Source organism: Hakea prostrata, chromosome 3 (assembly GCF_041222555.1).
Source record: "Hakea prostrata isolate BN-2017 chromosome 3, UWA_Hpros_2, whole genome shotgun sequence".
Lineage (NCBI taxonomy): Eukaryota > Viridiplantae > Streptophyta > Magnoliopsida > Proteales > Proteaceae > Hakea > Hakea prostrata.
Genome location: NC_142602.1, coordinates 1766046 through 1786415, shown reverse-complemented (window position 1 = coordinate 1786415; position 20370 = coordinate 1766046). Strand labels below are relative to the sequence as shown.

General features: G+C 37.2%; 1 protein-coding gene across 1 annotated transcript; it reads left to right on the top strand.

Annotated features, from left to right (window-relative positions):
* The first annotated feature begins 4613 nt into the window (after positions 1-4613).
* On the top strand, positions 4614-14728 carry CPL3 (C-terminal domain phosphatase-like 3). Its single transcript, XM_089147892.1, has 12 exons — positions 4614-5624; positions 5802-5934; positions 6073-6128; positions 6221-6281; positions 6364-7791; positions 10684-11286; positions 11402-11548; positions 11633-11901; positions 12059-12170; positions 12258-12515; positions 12945-12991; positions 13079-14728. The coding sequence occupies exons 1-12, from the start codon at positions 4933-4935 to the stop codon at positions 13140-13142; spliced, it is 3870 nt and encodes a 1289-aa protein (XP_089004018.1). The 5' UTR covers positions 4614-4932; the 3' UTR covers positions 13143-14728.
* The last annotated feature ends 5642 nt before the right edge of the window (positions 14729-20370 follow it).

Here is a 20370-nt window from a genome sequence, read left to right as displayed (position 1 = left end):
TTATTACTTAAGCAGTGACATCAGATCTCCACAAGAAAGATATGTCTTGGGCAATCAACGGTGAGCCTTTTGTCGTCGTTCTCCAAGTTTAGGTTATCTTTATTAAATACTAATTTCAATATATTTTCTTTTATATGAGGTTCATGCACACCTCCACTACAAGAAGGTTGCATTTGGTCTGAAAGAGATTCGAATTCTGATCAACGTGAAATATTGGTCATTTGTCAACTGAACTACTCCTCATATTAAACAAAAAAGCAATTTGAACAAAAATACTTAAAAGAAAACCTTTCCAGCTTAGACTTAGGCGTGCATGATCCTATTAATCAATAATACATAATAGTTTACCTTCAAAATATTATTTTTATTACATCAAATGTGACAACAGTATCTTTAGCAATTGAATTATATTTGATCGCCCTATGTGAAAACTCATTGTGAAACAACTTTTAAAGATTTCTTCATTGGATTGGGGAAGAATGGATTGATTTTTTTTTTTTTTTTGTAAAACTTGAAACCTTAAATTCATTGAAAATCATCTAGGAACACTGAGGAGGAACAGAAATAGAATTTGATAACCTAAAAGATGGTTGGAAATTATGTTAAAGCTTGTTAAGAGAGAAGGTACGTTCTCCATGTGCTACAAGAGTCAATTTAACTAATAGAAATTCTATTAATGTGCCTGAAAAATAAATTACAATGGGTAAATTACATATAGATCTCTTGTGCTTGTCAATTACATTTGTTCCTCCTAAAAAGAAAAAAAAAAATCAATTACAAATGCCCCTCCTATTAAAAATTAAAAGATATAAATGAGAAATTCTGCTGAAGTAATAAGGAGGCATTTATAATTAATTTTTTCAAAGCTAGTAGATGTAATTGATTGCAAGGTCTATATGTAATTTGTCCAATTCTATATATATATATATATATATATATATATATATATATATATAGTTTTCTAATCTCGTGTTGGATGCCCAAACTTAGCCAATCTAAAGATTTATTTTTATTTTTTTCGATAGAAAGATATATTAACTTGCAAGAGGCACAGGGGCTGGAAGAGGAACATGTTCCTTCAACCAGCAAGTGGAAACAGGTCAATCTAACGCTGCCTCAAGCGTCAGGCTTCCTAAGCCAAGGAGTGAGCCACAGAGTTGGCACTCCTTAGATTAAAGGAAAAAAATACACAAAATGGGGGCCTGAGATAGCTGACGAATATCAAATATGACATTCATCAAATTTACAGGAACCTAAAGGGACAGTTGGATTAGCAAGCTCACCACGGCTAGACAATCGGATTCTATGATCACATGAAGCCCGCCTTCTTCAATAGTTGTTCATAAACTATGCTTAATTCCAAAGGCTTCTCCAACTTCCGCTTCTCTGAATATTAGTGGCAGCGATCTTGCCACTACCGGTTCACCTCTCCAGTCCCTTGATATGAACCCATTACGTTAGCTGTGCGATTTGCTCTTAAATTGGCATCAGAGTTTATTTTGATTACTCCTATTGATGGTGAACACCATGATAGAGGAATTTCATGACTCCTTTGCTATTTATTGGTTTCCATAGTGGGATGGTCCTCACCTAAAGCATCATTGGATCTTTGTGCCTTAATGAATTCCTCAGTGGCCTTTGTTGCCATTTGAATCACATATGTGGGCATCCATTTACTTGCACCAATTTGATCTATATTGTGCCGCAGATACCATAGTATAAAACCAATTTGAGCTTCCAAGTTTTTGTAGTTCTCCTTATCCTCATGTTTATGTCGCCCTCATTCTGCAATCCATTGATCCACTGAGTAATCCACGTGCTCGTTGAATCGTAGGCCTAAATTAGATCCTAGCCACACTGCCCTCGCGAACGAACAGTGAAATAACAAGTGCTCTGTAGATTCCAATTCCTTGCATCTACAACATTTACCTTCCACCTTCATCCCCCTACATACGCAGTTAACTCCCGTTGATATAGCTTGATTACAAGCTCTCCATAGTAGAGCTCTCTCACCTTTGGTAAAGGGACATTTTGCCTTTCAAAAAGTATGCACGAGTTGATGTCGTTGGGAGAGGAGGTCAATTAATACCTAAAGTTGATAAGTTCCCATATGGTTTTTTATCAATAAGATTGACTCAACATATAAAGTAGATATGTAACGAGCATTAAGCTGATATCTATTATGCATTTTACATATCGTGGGGATGGAGCTATTACATACATCATCGAGGAGAATTAGACCCGATCTCTTCACTGAAAGGTATTAGTCATTACCAATAAGCCAAACATATGATGGAAAATTTGAATATCTCAACTAATTGAACACGGATAACTAATTAAAAATAGTACAAAACATTTAGGGCATCATCCTCATCGTTTTTTGTTATTGAGGTATTTGTTATCTATTTTAAATCTTATTTTTAGTTTCAAATAATAGAAAAAACTCCAAAAATCATAACCGACTTCCGAATTTTTGTTTATACTATATATATATATATATAAAATTTGTATGAAAATCATGTATTTTTATTTTTACATACTACACTTATTTTCCATTTCATAATTTATTATGTACAAAAGTTACAAAATCATTTTTATTTTTCACTAAAGATGAATTATAATATTCATTTATCTTAAATAGGCAAAACAGAGAACGAGAGTTGGTGATGAGTTATAATATTCATTTATCTAATGTCCATACTTATCAATGGAGAGGTCATGAGTTCGACCCTTGCAAACGACAAAGCTCCCTCTGATGATGTAATCAAGGTACGCACAAGCTAGGGTAGATGAACCTCAAATGCAAAAATAAATGATAATTTTGTTTATAATCAATTTAAGATGTTGGACGTTGAAAAGGCCCAAGCCCAACAAAAATAAATTACAACAAAATAAGTTTTAAATCCATTAAGCCCACGTAAATAGCAATAATATAAATAAAGCTTTTTGGTAATACAATAATATAAATAAAACTAGATTGTAGCTAAACGTACGTGTAAATATGTTAACTGAAAGGTTTTAAATATCTACCATAAGATTCGTTGAACTGAACCTGAAGGAAACAAACAACGCTTGATTCTCGTTGGTGGTTAAAGTAACGTCTCTTTGATCCACTGCCAATTCCATTGATGGGGCTGGTTGGTTAAATAGGCCTTAACAACACCATTAACCAACAAAGATAATTTGTAACCATTAAAGTGATGGCTGAGTTGGCAATCAACAATGAGTCAAAAAGTCATGGCTCTAACTCTTCTTGATGCTAGGTATAATAATCACATCCTAATATATACAAAATCGCAGGTTTTGAAAAAAGACAATTGTAAATTATATTACAAATTAAGTAGAATACATGGTTACCACAAAATAGAAGACAAAATATACACACAGAGTCACTAATAACCAAGAAAACTTTACTCTAACTTTACTCGCAGTGTGTGCATGTCTAATGGTAGTCAATAAGTTTAAAGTGGAGAATAATAGAGTTCAAAAAAAGCCATCTTGGCCATCCAGCATGTGTATCACAATGCATACTTTGACTTGTATCTAGTTATTAGAGACATTAAAGTGCTAGTTGGAAATGTTCATTAATGTACTACTATAGTGATGGCAGCCTCATATATAGAGAGTAAGACCAAAGAATTTGAGCACTCGGTTTTCCACATCTTCCTCCTCCCTAGTGCTTACGGATTCATGTATTCAGTAAATTGGAAATAGAGAGCCTGTGCCAGACATATATGTGTGGGAGAAAAAATTCTCCACCATACATAGTTTTAGTTTTAAAAAAAAAAATTTTGACGTCAAATCATGGAAAGCTAAGATAGATTAAACGCAACCTGCTATCTATTGAAATGCTCTTCCTGAGGAATGATGTTAATAAGATTGTAATGCTCTTCCTGAGGCTGTCTCTGCCTTCTAAGAGATGATGTAACTTAATTTAGATTTTCGTACCATTTTTTATTAATTAATACAAGCTCCCTTGACAGAAAAGAAAAAAAGGAAAAAGAAAATGCACCCTGTACAGCGGATGGATCCCAAAGCTTGCGTGGGGTTCAGATCTATCACCATTGCTGATATTCACCCAAAATAACCTTGTACCATTGATGTAAAGCGATGGTAAAGATGCCGAACGGAGGGTGGATCTTACAGACAAAGATCCACTGACAGTGAGATCCCAATCTGACATCAGTGCATCATTAGTCTCCTACACACGCTACTCGTATGATTGCCCATAGATTTCAGAAAGAGAGCCCAATTAATGAATATCATCGCGTCATACACATACTCCATCTTGATTGGTTCGTAACGAATTGCATCTAACGGTGGCCGACCTGGGAACCGGAGGTCGTTGCAAAATAGGCGCTCATCAATTTAATTTAACCCGGAAAAGAAAAAAACTTTGCAATTCTAGGTGGGTATAGCCGTATAGTACGTTACAAAAAAAAAAAAAAAAAAAAAGGGTGAGTACAGTAATCCGTACCCTTCCTGAACGAGGATTTCCGCTTACCTCAAGGATCGATGACGTGTACGGCTGCGATGTCTTTGTCACTTTTAAACTATTTGTATAGTATTTCTTTGTATAAAAGCGCCTTCCTTCTCCTTGATCTGTTTTTCGTCTTGCTGGTTGTATTCGTCTTCCTCTCGTTATAGGGCTTGATCTGCGACGCTGTTGTTCTCGCCGACAAAGAGCTTTGTTCACTGTGTTTGATCGATCTCCGCTGAAGAGTTCATTCGGAAAAAAAAACACCGATATTACTTTTTTGTATTGGGGTTTAAGGACTTGATTTCTCCCCGTGATTTTGGTTTTTCAGATCCGGGGAAGTAACCCTAATTAAGCTGTTTTTCTTTGATATGCTTGAGATCTGACATAAGATTTATACAGATTTTTTACCCGATTTATTTTCTTGGTATTTAATATCAAGCTTCGTATAACTTATGCGCCTAACTGGATCTAATCGCTGCCTGTTGAATCCTAAGGAGGAAGAAATTCTTGCTAGAATGGCTAAGGATGGGTGTGCCGCTGAAGATATGGAAGAAGGTGAGATATCTGATTCTGCATCCATTGAAGAAATCAGTGAAGAAGATTTCAAACAGGAGTTAAAGGTTTCATCGAAAACCAAGGATGATTCTAGGGTTTGGATGAACGATCTCTTGAAATATCCTGTTTCAACTCCTGGTTATTCTCCTGGTTTGTATAATCTTGCGTGGGCACAAGCTGCGCAAAACAAACCACTCAATGAAATATTGGGAAGAGAGTTTGGATCCAATGATAAGTCGACGATATCGGCTTTATCGTCGACACTTAATGTTTCAGTAAACGGCCGAGAAAGTAATAATAGAACTTTAAATTCTTCCAAGGAAGTTGATAAAGTAATAATTGATGACAGTAGTGATGAGATTGACAATGAAACCGTTGGAGGCGATGAGAAGGAAGAGGGAGAGCTGGAAGAAGGGGAGATAGAATTGGATTCGGAGACTGTCGACAATTTTTCGTACAAACGGTCATATGAAGAAATTTCGAGTGATCAGAGTGAAACCGAGAGGGATTCGAAACGGAAGGATTTCGACAGTAGGCTTTATTCAATACGAAAAACTGTAGAGTCTTTAACAGTGGAAGAAGCAAAGAAGTAAGTGCTTGAACATCAGACTCATCTAATTTCGGATTTGGATATTGGATTTTCCTAGGGTGTTGGATTGAGTGGATGTTGAGAAGGCTTTTGATTTGAGTTCTTCGTTTTGATTCAGAAAGTAAATTCCTATGAATCGATACTGAATCGATGTTGTTGATTGATTTGTTGGTGTAGGTCTTTTCCTAGAGTTTGTTCCCAACTTCTGACTGCTTTGGAAACTTTGAGGTTAATGATTTTAGAGAATCGTGTTTCGGCCATGGATGCTATTGTTGGACAATGCTTTTCCGTGCTTCAAGCCATTAATTCTGTAAGCAGGGCTATAGATTCCTTCAATTACCAATTCGTCTTATTTTATATGATTACGTAGATGTTTTCCCACATATGCTCCATTTTTTGCCGCTATGATTTGGTCTCCTATTTGAAGCTTACTTGCGTTTTGTGGCAGGTTTTTTGTTCCATGAACCTGAAGCAGCAAGAACAGAATAAAGACACCATGTTGAGGTTTCTACATCATTTCCCCATCCATTCCTTCGACGAATTTCTATGTACTGAGTACTGTTTGTTATACCTGTTTCTATTATATCATGTATCAGGTTGCTTGAAAGTATAAACAGCCAAGATCAGGCTCTTTTCTCACTGGATCAACTGAACGAGGTCTTGCTTCTCCATTATCGGTCTTTTATTTGAGAAGAATGTTTTGTGGATCAGAAAATCAACTTGGTTTCTCTTGTTTCAGGTAGAGATCATGTCATCGAGTGTTAAGGCCATGGACTACAAGAAAAAACCACAAACAATTGATTTATTCGATCAGAATACTGCTAATATAACTAATGCCCCCAGTAGTGACATGAATTTGTCAAAAGAACTCCTTATGGGCTCCATATCTGTTAAACCTGGTAATCAAAGTGATGTAAACATAGCATCTGAAGCTTTGAGACTGGGAATATCAGCTGGGTCCAAGAGTAGACTGGGTTTTGGCCCCCTGCTTGATCTTCATCGGGACCATGATGCAGATAGCCTTCCTTCTCCCACTCGTGAAACCCCACTACCTTTACCAATGCTAAAATCACAGGCTAATATGGATGGTAAAGTTAGATCGGATCTGGCCGTAACCAAAGTGGAAGTTAAAACAGAAGATGCTCCATTGCATCCATATGAAACTGATGCCCTGAAAGCTGTCTCTACATATCAACTAAAATTTGGTCGGTCCTCATTCCTTCTAAGTAACCGTCTTCCAAGTCCAACTCCTTCAGAGGAGGGCAATGATGGGGATGGTGATGCTAATACTAATGACGAGGTATGTAGTTCTTCAGTTAGTGTGAGATCTGCACTTCCATTTGTCCAACAGCAGTCCATTGGCCCTGCTGCTGCTTCTTCAGTGGGTAGCTTAAACGGACAAGCAATGCCACCTGGAAAAACTGTTGGGCATTTAGGTGCATTGTCAAGTTCCATTGTAAGAAACTCAGCAAAGAGTAGAGATCCTAGGCTACGGTATACGAGCTCTGAAGTGGGTGGATTAGATCTCAATCAACGGCCTCTGTCTGCAGAGTCTAGCGCGCCAAAAACTGAGCCTCTTGGAGGAATGATGAGTTCAAGGAAACAAAAGATTGAGGACAACCATTTGGATGGCCAACCTTTGAAAAGGCATAGAAATTTGGTGACGAGTTCTGCAGTTTCCAGAGACGTGGAAATGACATCTGGAATTGGTAGTCGGTTTGAGGACAAGAGTAGTTCTATGCCTCAACTTGCTGCCGATAAAAACCATCCGATCGAGAACGTGGGAGTCAACTCTACAAATCTGCAAAATGGAGAAGTTGGATGCAACAGAGGGCAGGATGCCAGCTCTGGACACTTTAGTGCTTCAACTGGTGGGAAACAGCAGGCACCAGCTTCTGATGGCAATACTACAGTTTCCTTGCCTTCTTTGTTGAAGGATATTGTTGTGAATCCCAGCATGCTGATGCATCTACTTCAGATGGAGCAACAAAGATTGTCCGCAGAAGCTCAACAAAATCCTAGTGAATCTGCCCAAAATTTGATGAATACTTCGAGCGCAAATATATTACAGGGAACAGTTCCTACGGAAAATGCTGCTTGGAAGCCATTGGAAACTGAGCAGAAGGTCATAGGAAATCCTCATACTGCTGCCCAAAAAATCCCATTGGTAAGAACTCATTGGTTAGATTTTTTGCTTATATTAATTATTTACTGTTTTTGCCATTTCATGTGAGCTTGAGGGTTACAACTTTTGCCAGCTCATTTGGGACATAAGAGTCCTCAAACTTAGTAGCTGGATGATTGGTTGCTCTTTGAGCGGGTTAATGGGTTGACTTATTACAGACTTTCACATGGACAAATTTGCTGTTCCTTCATCTTATAAATATGAATCGCCAAGTTGCCTATACTCAGTATGGGATGATGACACCTTGAATGTTTTGGCAATCATGACAAATTTATTAATGGAAGAATGGGAAGGAACCTTTCCTGCCCAAGGCAACAGTTTTTTGCTTTCTAATATGATCTACAACATTTCAAACGTTTATGTGTTAATGATATGTCTACTAGAAATACTAGGAAGCTAGCATCATTGGAAGACATCAAGGAAGAGCTATTCTCTACTCGCCTTTTACATTACCCCATAGCTAGTAGCTCTCTTCCTTTCAGTAGACTATGCCTCAGGGGCATTTATAAAATCAGAATGAGAAAATACTTTCCTTTGACAACTCTTACAAAGGTGCCTTGGGATTGCATGGCCAGCAGCACATGGGTGAAGGATCAAAAACTATTCCATATAAAAAGATGAAACCATTTGGACCAGCATACTCTATCATCTCTGCTCTTCCATTGGAATTTTTTGGGGGCTGACTTTAATGATTGACAAATAGATATAGGCTGCTAAAACCAACATGGCAGAAGAAGGTAATTGCCTCAGCCCAATTGATACCTTCTTCCCTCTCTGAGAAAGAAGGCTCCATTTCCATCTTGCTGGCTTACTGTGAGTCCAGTAATGATAAAGCAAATCCTTTTCTTTATACCAAATTCAAGGTGAAAACTAAATATTTATCTTGTTGATTAACTTTGTCCAAATTCAAGGTATCAGTAACAGATCTCCAACCAGTTGCAGTTAGAGGGCTAAAATAAATGCTAGATTTATTAAAATTGATAATCTGACCAGAACCATAGATGTCTTTGTAGAACACAATCAATTTGAAACTCTCCAATTTTTCCTTTTAGAGAAGAATTGACAGTTGTCTACAAAGAATGAATGGAAATCTGGTGACCACTTCTACTGTATTTTGAAAATCAAAGTTCATTCCTGTGCAAGTTGTAAATGACTAGAATATGCTACCTGACATAACATGAAAAGAAGCATGAGGTAAGGGACAGGCTTGTTTAAGCCTGCTGTAGGGATTGACTCTCCCCACTGCTGCTAATTAAATTTAACTAGAAGCTCTACATTGATGACACATTGCATTACCCAATTATCTCAAGCCTTGGGAAACCCTATTCTATAATGCAAGTTTTCCAAAAAAATGGTTATTCCACTTTGCCATGAGCTTTACTTAAATTTAGCCTAGGAGTCACAACTCAGACTTAAATCTTCTGACATTTGTGATACAATATTTCATGGACACAAATTTATTGTACAAAATATCTCCATTCGGCCTTAAAAGCACTTTGTTTTGTGCTGATTTTTTTATATTACCGTATGGTAATGATTTCAGACTATTGACCAAATATTTAAGAGTTATCTTCTAAATGATTCAAGGAAGGCTGATAAGCCTGAAAAGCTCTGTTGAATTCTCTTAACATGTAACCGTGAGAATATTCACCTTTGGACCTCCTTAGTAACTGCAGGCCCCTAAATAGCCCGGTGAGAATGGAAAAATCTTCCTAATAGCCCATCTAAAACTAGGGCTTTAATAGCCCCAGTCTGAAACATGGCAATCTGATCTTTATAGTAGGTATGCAGGGAAAGATTCATCTCTTTAGAGGTAGAACTAGTATGCAAGTCATAAAAATACATTAATGTTTTCAATTATTAAATTTCATAATTTGTTGATGACTAAATGGGATTTATGCATTGGGATGCATCAATACAAAGGAGTGATTTGATTTAGAATTCAGATTTGAAGGATCTAAAAGAGGAGCCGTTGTGAAGGTCTAAAACAACCATAGCTCTTGTATCGGTTATGCCTTTGAATACAATTATTGAGGGCATGGATCTATCAAGCTGGCTCATTTAGTTGGAAAATTCTGAGTTCTTGTTTCTGATGGGGGAAATGAGATTTTGGTTTGAAGGGGAAGGATCTGGATTTTGGAAACAATGTAGTTAAAATTCCTAATTTCGATGTGTTCATTATATGTAGTACTATGTTTATCAAGTCGATTGGATGTACTGTGGTCCATTCTAGCTTATGTGACTAATTATCGGAACTTTTTTTAATTTATAAATTAATAATCTACTTAGGTGATCACCTTTCAAAACTCCTTGCTTACACGGGTGATCTACTTGTGTAGCCAGTGTTTTAAACCTAAGCACCAGTCAGTCAATATCTTATGTGACTTCGGTGGCTTATCACCTTACTTTGGGACCTATCTTGTTGGCTAGTCATGCCATTGGAAACTACTAGGGGTGCAACCTCTGTAGGCCTGGTTTGGGCATTTAACAGATGTCCAACCAAATTTGAGCTGTCCTACCAAAACTGAACTGATTTAGTTCAAAATTGAGCCTGCATTTGACCCTAACCTCTTAAAGTCTAGATGGATTCTTGGAGGGTTAAGACTTAAGAGTTTTATTGGCGGATGTTTTGGTCCTTGCATATTTTACACTTGTTTTTTATTCCCTGTGAATTTCACTCATATGTTTCCTGCTCCATTTGTTGAAGTTACTTCAAACTGAGATGTTCATGCTTGCCTCTTCAGATCTCTGAATAGATTCAAATTTATATTGATGATTATTCAATCTTGGCGACTTTTGCAAGCAATTTTTTTTTTGTGACATTCACTTGTATCCTTATAAGCATCACAAATGAGCATGTTATACTGTTGGCAGATTCCACAGGGAGAATTGGGGAAAATCCGCATGAAACCTCGTGACCCTCGTCGTGTACTCCACAGCAATACTTTTCAGAAGAGTGAGGGTTCAGGAGCTGAACAATTAAAAACAACTCAAGGCCCTCAGGTTACAAAGGACAATGTAATTGTCCGTCAGCATGGGGATCAGGCGGAGGCAAATTCCCTGTCTTCCCTGTCCAATTCCCTTCCAGATATTGCTCCACAGTTCACAAAGGGGCTGAAAAATCTTGCTGATATCTTGACTTCATCCCAACCTACAAGTACTCTTCCGGTTGTTTCCCAGACTGCCTTCTCTGAACCGCCGACTGTAAAGTCGGATAAAGTAGATGCAAAAGATGTAGTAACTGAGGCTAGTGACCCTAAAAGTGAGGATGGGTTGAAGCCTGAAAAAGGTGCAGTGGGGCCTCCACAGAATACATGGGGGGATGTTGAGCACTTACTTGAGGGTTACGATGACCAGCAGAAGGCAGCTATCCAGAAAGAAAGGGCAAGGAGGATAGAAGAACAACAAAAAATGTTTGCAGCTAGGAAGCTGTGCCTTGTCTTGGATTTAGATCACACACTTCTTAATTCAGCCAAGGTACGTAAGTTACTGTAGAGTCAGTTGTTGCTGCCAATGCAGCAAGAAATGCCCTGTTATTTGTGTTCAGAATTTATTCATTACGACTTTCTCCTTTTCCTCCATGCCTTTTCAGTTTGTTGAAGTTGATCCTGTGCATGAAGAGATCCTAAGAAAGAAGGAAGAACAGGATCTGCAAAACCCACAGAGACATCTCTTCCGCTTTACGCATATGGGAATGTGGACAAAGTTAAGGCCTGGAATTTGGAACTTTCTTGAGAAGGTGGTATATTCTTTTGATTTTGTAGTTTTTAGAAGTACCAAAGTAGTGTTTCTGCTTAACTCTGAAGTACTTGGTGTCTTTTAGGCTAGTAAGCTGTATGAGTTGCATCTTTACACTATGGGCAACAAGCTCTATGCCACGGAGATGGCAAAAGTTCTTGATCCAACAGGGACTTTGTTTGCTGGGCGAGTTATTTCAAAAGGAGATGATGGAGATCTTTTTGATGGTGATGAGAGGCAGCCAAAGACTAAGGACTTAGATGGTGTCTTGGGTTTGGAGTCGGGTGTTGTGATTGTTGATGATTCTGTAAGGGTCTGGCCACATAACAAGATGAACTTGATAGTTGTCGAGAGGCAAGTCAAAATTGATATATCCATCTCACCTTGTTATCCAATGGGGAAAAAAATCTTCTAATGTTTACCTCCATTATCTTATGTGGTTGGAGTGGGAGGTTGTTGTTCTTCCCAGGTTTTCCCATTGTAATAAGTCGTCTTCATAAATGTGATGCAGATACACTTACTTCCCTTGTAGCAGACGCCAATTTGGACTTCTGGGTCCATCACTGCTTGAAATAGATCATGATGAGAGACCTGAAGCTGGAACCCTTGCATCTTCCTTGGCAGTAAGGCCCTGCACCTGGTTTTGTTGCAGTGTAGTTTACAGAGTCTGCAATTACTCTTCTGATTATATATTGTTTTCCTTGAACCAGGTAATTGAAAGAATACACCAAAACTTTTTCTTGCACCCATGTTTAAATGAGGCAGATGTTAGAAATATTCTTGCAGAGGAGCAGAGGAAGATTTTAGCTGGTTGCCGTATAGTATTCAGTAGGGTTTTTCCGGTAGGTGAAGCCAATCCCCACCTACATCCACTGTGGCAGACAGCTGAACAGTTCGGAGCTGTATGCACCAATCAGATAGATGAACAGGTGACCCACGTAGTTGCCAATTCTCTTGGAACAGACAAGGTATTTTAGTTGCTTTCTTGTCTTTGAATTTGAATAAAACCATCCTTCCCATATTTCTGATGGTTTGTTGTGGGAGCCTGGTACTCATGGTACATCTTTTTATACGTGTAGGGTAGATGTAGAAGAAGATAGGACACCTAATTTTAGGACACATAATGTTAGGACAAACCTTCTATGATGATCTCTTTGGATGTTCTAAGACAAAATCTTTGGGGTTGGTCACCACTTGAATAGTCAACTGTGTTTATAGATCATTGCGATTATTGGTGGTTTTCTGAGTCTACAACAGTATATATATGCTTCTGTGATGCTTGGGAAAGCATCTTTATGAATCAGCTTATAGGCCTGGAATTGGTGTTCCTGCTGAAGCTTGAAATGCAGGTCTCTTTTTTAATTTATTCTAAATCTTTTTGCTTCAATTTTTGACAGGTAAATTGGGCTTTGTCCACTGGAAGAGCTGTTGTCCACCCTGGATGGTGAGTCTTTTTTTTCCTTTCTTCCAGTTCTGAGTGAGTTGGGATATAATGAGATACGTAAAGTACTAACACGTTCCTGTTTGACAGGGTCGAGGCATCGGCTTTACTATACCGTCGGGTGAATGAGCATGAATTTGCCGTTAAATTATAAACCATCACTCAGCCGCCCCCAAAACCCGGAACCCTTGCCTCCATGGTTAATTAAGTTTAAAACATGAAATTTTAACGGGGAAAAATTGAATTGGGTTGCAAAGAAGTGGCCTCTGGGCCTGGCCGCTGTTGGGGTTTAGTTTGGTTGAGATGGATTCTTTGTGTGCCCTAACAGCAGAGAATTGCCTATGCTTCTCCATGCTGTCGACCTGTATCCAATGCAATGAAGAGGAAGGGACTTGGAGGACATGGCATGGGATGTACCTTTTGAAAATCAAGTCTCCCTCGGGTGAGCCTGGGGAAGTGAAAAGGAGGTGATGGGTCTAAATTATGTACTGGGGGAAGGGGTGGGGGTGGGGGTGGTGTCAGTTGAAAAGTCTTATAAACCCGATCGTCTGCTCAGAGATCTGACATCGATAAAGAAGAAAACCCTTAAAAGCATTATGGGTATTTTAACAATCCTGTTATAATCCATGTCGGCCATATCAGCATCAGAACTACAGAAGTATATGGAAAGCTTTAATTAACATGGTTTTAAGTTTGAATATAGAAAGAGACCAATAACTCGAAATTTGGACTGGAGAGGAGAAAGGAAACCCATTTGAAAAGCCGGGTTCGACTTTTCCTAAAATACCCAAACATAATTTTTGCTGGAAACTGTGGGCGCTGTGAGCAGCGGCATCTGGCGAAGTCTTGACTTTCTGCTTTCGAATTTTTGACTTGGTTTGTGGATGGTCAAATTTCAGTTTCTGCCATGTGGCAGAATTGTTATGTATTGAGCGCCAAGCTTAAACCTAAATTGTAGTCATCAGCTCCAAACGAGCGATGCTCGGAAGGGGTCCCGTTGGTGGTCACGTGAAACAAGTGATGTATAATTTAACGTCTTGAACTCCTTCAGTTGAAATTGATTTGTTGAAAACAAAAACACAAGGCCGGGCAATATTGAGGTCATGACGCGATTTTTGTTGGATGTGTCTATGGTGCTCGGGGCAACGAGAAGAACGACTCTGACTGTGATTTTCAGATTTTGGACTTCTAGTTTCCTGGAATGCCACTCAAAAATAAATTATTTTGCCAAAAGAAACTGAAAAATAAATTGGAGTGGACCACATGTACGGTATCATTTTTTATTTTAACCTAAAAAAGAGACCAAAATGTCCGGGCAAACTGCAGGGGAACTGTAATTTCGTTTTGTCCTTGATAAGGGAATGGCTCACCATAGCCGATAATGGGCTTCCTGTGCCGGTAAAACGTCACCAAGCCGTGTGGACACAGGAATAGAATTTCGATATTTGGCAACATAGCTGCGAAGCTTTTCGAGCCTTTCCATGACGGGTTACTCCCTTAACTATCTTTGATCCAACTTCATATAATTAAAGATCAACTGTCAAGTACTAAATTGTGTATTTGTTGATGTAATGTATCTAAATACAACAGATGCACAAATTGGATACTGAGTTGAGCTTCAAACAAGCTATTTTTCTTCTTCTCTTCCGCCAGTTAGACTACTACTTCCCACACTATCGGTTCTATAGCAACAAAAAGTAACTACAACAACGACCATCGTATGGCTGTTCTGAATGAACCATACGTATATGGCAGCAAAACAAAATTTCAGATGTACATTTAGTATGTATTTGATAACATTTCTATACTCAACCGAAAAAAAAATAATGTTTCTACACTGAGAGCTTAGTTCTTTAATTTTTTAATATTTTCTTGCTTGAAAAATGTTTTCAAAGAACATGTTTTGAGCTGCTGATTTGAATGAACCATTCAGGTTCTAAAAAATCTTTTCTTTGTGAAATTTCAATTTTAACGAGTGATACTTGTAACAAAAATGACTTTATCACTGTCATTTCCATCCAAAATAAAATACTTTTACATCACAAAGATACGTAACCCAAAAATAATCATAAAATGATCCAAAGTTGCATAGTAGCAAAAATGATCGACTATTTTACTTCACCAACATTTTACAAATAGGCTTTTCATCATCAAAAAATATAAAAAATAATAAAAAAAAAATCCTAGTTGAGGTCAGTCTTCATCTTTCTTCAAATCTAACTAGATAGACCATAAGGATTTTCTTTGATAGCTGGACGATATTCCTTGCATCTCTCCATACTTTACATTATAGAATTCAACTTATAAAAAAGGTACAGAATACAACATACTAAACTAGACTCACCCTACCATTTGGATCAAATCAAAATCTAAAACAGAGTCTTCCTATCGCATCAAACTCCAACTCGATCGGCCATTATCATTGCTGGCGAGCTTTCCCAATACATTAGCCACTGGATTGGCTTTCAGCAACAAGGAAATAAATGCTCTTAAACCTTAGCCTCGACAACAAATGAATGAGAATTGGTACTCTTACATCCTTCAAATCTCATAGTTTTCGTAGAAGAAAAACAGCAGAATGTGGAAGGGAACAATATCTTAAATACAGTTTTAAGTTCAATAAAAAAATATAGAGAGAGAGCTTACAGCCCAAGTTATCCTTTGTTTGCTGAATATAAAATGGGGTGAGAAAAAATAAATCTTTTAATGAAATTGTTCTCCTATAAAATTGTAGTTATTATCAACCTTATTATCCTCTTGTCTTCTGTTTCGAAAGTCTAAAGCATAATTTGTTTGATTCAATGAGGTGGAAAAGTGGACAAACAAGTTTTTTCGAATTAAAGAAGCTTGTCTGATGATATGACATTTCACTTCTCTCACAAAATCCTTTTCTTTTTTTGTTCTCTCAACCCACTAGGTGGAGAAGGTTAACATGTTTATTTTTTTCTTTCTTTTTTATCTAGCAAACAAAAATGATTCCCAAGTATTTAGAACAAAATTTAATGAAAAAAATCCAATGCCAAATGTATTAGGTACTACTACATTGCGTACGTCATATGGCTGAGCATCTTAATGCATTACATATTTGATTAGAAAGATATGAACATCATATGAGATGCTATTTGTTTTTTTTCCAAATCTATTTCCTACTCTCAAGGTTCCAAATACATCGATTTTTCATTTTTTTGGGTCAGCAAATACATCAAGTTGGAGGCATATCACCAGTGGAATTTCACGAAGAACAAAGAAACAACCCTTGACACTAAATTTTGAAAGCAGCAAAACAAAAACATCATATTTAGACTAATTAAGAAACAGCAATAACCACTCACCTTCTCAAACCATATAACTGCTGACATCTTGTCAAAGAATAAACAACATTGTCTTCCTACACGCATTATGTTTGCCTTATTTAATGCTTCATGCCACTCCAGCAGAATCAGAACATTTCTATTCCCTTCTCTCTCGATCAATTAATCATGATAAGAATACAGAAGTCCTCCGAAGAGATTAATTTACCTATCACCCATACAGGTAAACACTTTTGGAATATATAGTAGTACCCCAGACTAAGTAACAACAATCCCCAATCCCTCCAGCAATATATCATTGTCACACAAGTACAACTATACAAGAGCAAGCTTGTGAGCCATCCTGAGAAATTTGCCTTTGCATATTATTTCCTTCAGATATGGTTCAGTAATGTGACAATTGGCAATCAGATCAGCAAGTACTCAAAATCCTTCCTACAGATTAATGATTCATATAATAACAACATGACTGTCAGCAAAGTCTATTGTTGGCAGTAAGACAACAGCTAAGTGAGATGTCAGGGCTTCAGCTGCCCAGACGAACAAAGCAGCCCTAATTGTTATGGCTGTGTTCATACTGATTTACTGGAAAGGTTAGAAGAATAAAAAAGGCTGGAAGAAGAAGCAAGTCAGGTAAGATAGACAGAATGGGCTCAACTCGGTTCAGCAATAAAAAAGGACTAGAAGAAGAGCCTCAAAGAATGAAGTATCTCACTCATCACATATACTGTGACTAAACAAAGAATGGGCTCAACTCGGTTCAGCAATAAGAAAGGACTAGAAGAAGAGACCTGAGAGAATGAAGTATCTCACTCATCACATATACCGTGACTAAACATATTATTAGTCTTAAAAAAAGAAAAAAAAAAAAAAAGCAGAAGGCAAGCAACTGTGCACCTGGTGACATTTCACACAAAGAAACTCGTAGAGTCACAGCCATTTGCCAAGGTCAAAACAAAGGAAGTACCAGCACACCTCACAGCACTTTGTGCCTAGGACCAGTGATTATGAACTTCTAAGGGTCTATTTGGTTGTGTGAATCCAGCCATTTGAAATGAAATGAGATTTCAAATCTATGGACTCATGAATGAAAAAATTAACCGTTTGGTTACTTGAATCTGGTGAAATGAAATCTGTGGATTCATCCTGAAAATTGTTTGTTTACTTGAATCTGTAAAATAAAATCTATGGATTCATCCTGAAAAACTGTTTGGTTATCCTAAATCTATGGATTTGAAATCTACAGATTCACCTTGAAAAACTGTTTGGTTATCTGAATTCATGAATTTCAAAATAGATAATTTTCATCTGCATGAGGTTTGGTCCAAGTCACTTTTAGTCCACTTTAAGTTTTCTTTTGCACTCTCCCATGGTTTCAAGAAATTATTAAATAAGGACAAGCTTAACATAAATTATTAGTTTAATAATTTTTGTGACAAAAATACCCTTGTTTTTTTTTAAGATTTTAAGGGGGTTATCTTGCTTTTTGTTGAACTTGACGTCAAAATTGGTTGACTTAGATGGATGCAAGTGCACAAATATGATCCTAGTCAACTAATTGTAATCTAATATTATTCCTTCTTTGGAACTGCAATGCCAAGTCCTAATAACTAAGCATCAGTATCTAGTCATTGTCAATGCCTTAGCTATACATATGTTGCCCTCAAGTCTTCTCCACCAAGAATAATATTCGACGAATTCTGAAATCCTTTCCTTATAAGTAAATGTACTTCTATATGCCATTGTTTGATCAAGGGAATTTTTTTTTCCAACTGTTAACACTAGCCCCATTGCTTCATCATGTAGCAAAAGTGGCATGTCAGATAAGATATTTTCCTTGCATAAAAAAAATCTTCGCTTTATTCAATTTAAATATCTTGCAGTCAGTATTCCTTAGCTTTATAGTTTTGTCATCCTAGGCTTGACGATTGAGAATCATGATTCATTTTCTTCATCTGTACTGCTTCCTTTTTGTTTCTTCAAATGGTGTGAATTTAACCCATCTAGCTGTGGTTCAACTCTAACCAGTTCATAGATTTGCGTGCGTTGACGGGTGCAAGAAACTGTGCATGTTTCTTCCTTTGTGCTCTCTCTCTCTCTCTCTCTCTCTCTCTCTCTCTCTCTCTCTCTCTCTCTCTCTCTCACTGCTCAGAGCTTTTGTAGTTCATTCATTTGTCAAATTAGCTGAAGACATTGAAGTGGACTGAAAGACCAAACTGTTAGCAGAAGAATTTCAGTGAATTGAGAATGCAATTTCAAAGATAAAGATTTAATCCTTCGCCCAGGAAAAAAGGATTGAGAGTTGACAATTTAGATCAAAGCGTATTTGATGACAAAAAAAAAAAAAAAAAAAACTGAAATATGATCAATTGCATCAGTCTTTGTCATTTGATTCAAGATGTTGATTTAGTTATCTGTTTTCAAATATTATATTAGGTCATAAATAATTCAATTAAAACTATGAAATTGCATCAAATTTGAAAAAGTTAAGGGTAAACCTGATCAATCGAATTACCCAGTAACTGATCCAGTTGTATAAAAAAGTAAATATATATTAATTTTGAGAAACATGATCACTTACATTTAGCTGAACTTCTTATTGTTCATAGAAACTGGTCAATGGCCCATCCACTAACATGTAAGAACCGTTTAAACTTCAAATCTTGAAAGTGAAAGTAGTAGCTGCTGTCAACTTAATCTGAACAGTGAGTAGTCTTGTTTCTCCAACTTTGGTTGTTAGTTTATTATCTAGTTCTTTGAGAAACAGTCTTGGTTCAACCCATCAACTGGATTCAGTCCAATTTGAATTCCACAGTGAGCAAATAAATTGAGAGTTATTTTCCATGAAGAGATTAAATAGAGGTTACCGCTGTGATGACACCAACCTAGAGGTTTCAGGAATAGTTTCTACCGCCCGCCGTGAGCACAGAAGAAGAGTGAGATGAATCGCTGCAATTCCAGACCTCTCTTTGAATTTTGTGAAGAGAGAGGAGAAAGCCGCGAGCCTCTAGGAGAAAAATCGCAGAGGAGATATCTGTGAGCCTATATAGGTTTAATCCAAGGCTTTGTCCGAAATTCTTGAAGAGAGAGGAGAGAGCCGTGAGCAGAATTCCTTCAAGAGTGAGGAGAAAGCCGTGAACAGAAGGGAGAGTCAAGAGTGAAAGACGGAAGAAGAAAGAAAAAAAACGCTGAAAATTCAGGGTTTTCTCTGAAATTCGAGAAGAGAGAGGAGAGAGGAATATCTTTTCTAGGCTTAAATAAAATCAAATTTGGGTTGAATTGGTGACCGTATTTTCTAATGCCAAATGACACAATCCTAAGAGGAAATTACAGGAAATTACAGAAGGTGTGAATCTTATTAATACATACCCATATTCAACCATAATAATCAATTTTTTTTATGAAGCTAAAGTTTCATTACTGAAAGCGTTACTATAATCTGATTGTTATATTACAAATGGATTATGATATGGGTTAACCCAAGAGTGAAACCACAAACACACACACATACATATATATATTGTTGGGAAAGTGGAAATATCTACATTGACCATATTAATATTTAACTAAACAAACATATGTAAGACTAAACAAACATATGTAAGAGATAAAAGAGCCAATAATGTCAAGTTAATCCACCAATGATGAATTGCACGGTGCTGATCATCCTTTGCATAGTGAATTCCAGCGGCAATGCCTTCTATAATTGCTATATTATTTGAGTAAAAAATGTAGGAGCCACATTCCTACATAGAGGTTTCTTATCCTGAACCAGAATAAAACCCCATTTCCAACCTTTCACCCTAGGTGATTGAACCCCTGTAACCGCTAAGGCTATATTAGTCTGTATTAATGGAATTATATAGGTAAGAGAGGAATATATACTTGAATAATGATCTGTGTTGGTTGTGAATAACAAATGCTTAAATCATGCAGTAATGTCAAACTAGGCGGTTATAAATGCAGTGCCAAAGCCAAAACTGCTAGAATCCTTTCAACCAACACTGATGGAGACATTATGACATACATACCAATGCTGGTGGCTAAGTTGTTATTTGTGACAGTTATGTG

Bases quoted from the DNA above. Each gene is read 5' to 3' on its own strand.
- CPL3 (XM_089147892.1), top strand. From the start codon at position 4,933: ATGCGCCTAACTGGATCTAATCGCTGCCTGTTGAATCCTAAGGAGGAA. The intron at 6,129-6,220 runs GTTTCTACATCA...ATCATGTATCAG, and splicing joins AATAAAGACACCATGTTGAG to GTTGCTTGAAAGTATAAACA. The intron at 11,549-11,632 runs GTGGTATATTCT...GGTGTCTTTTAG, and splicing joins TTTGGAACTTTCTTGAGAAG to GCTAGTAAGCTGTATGAGTT.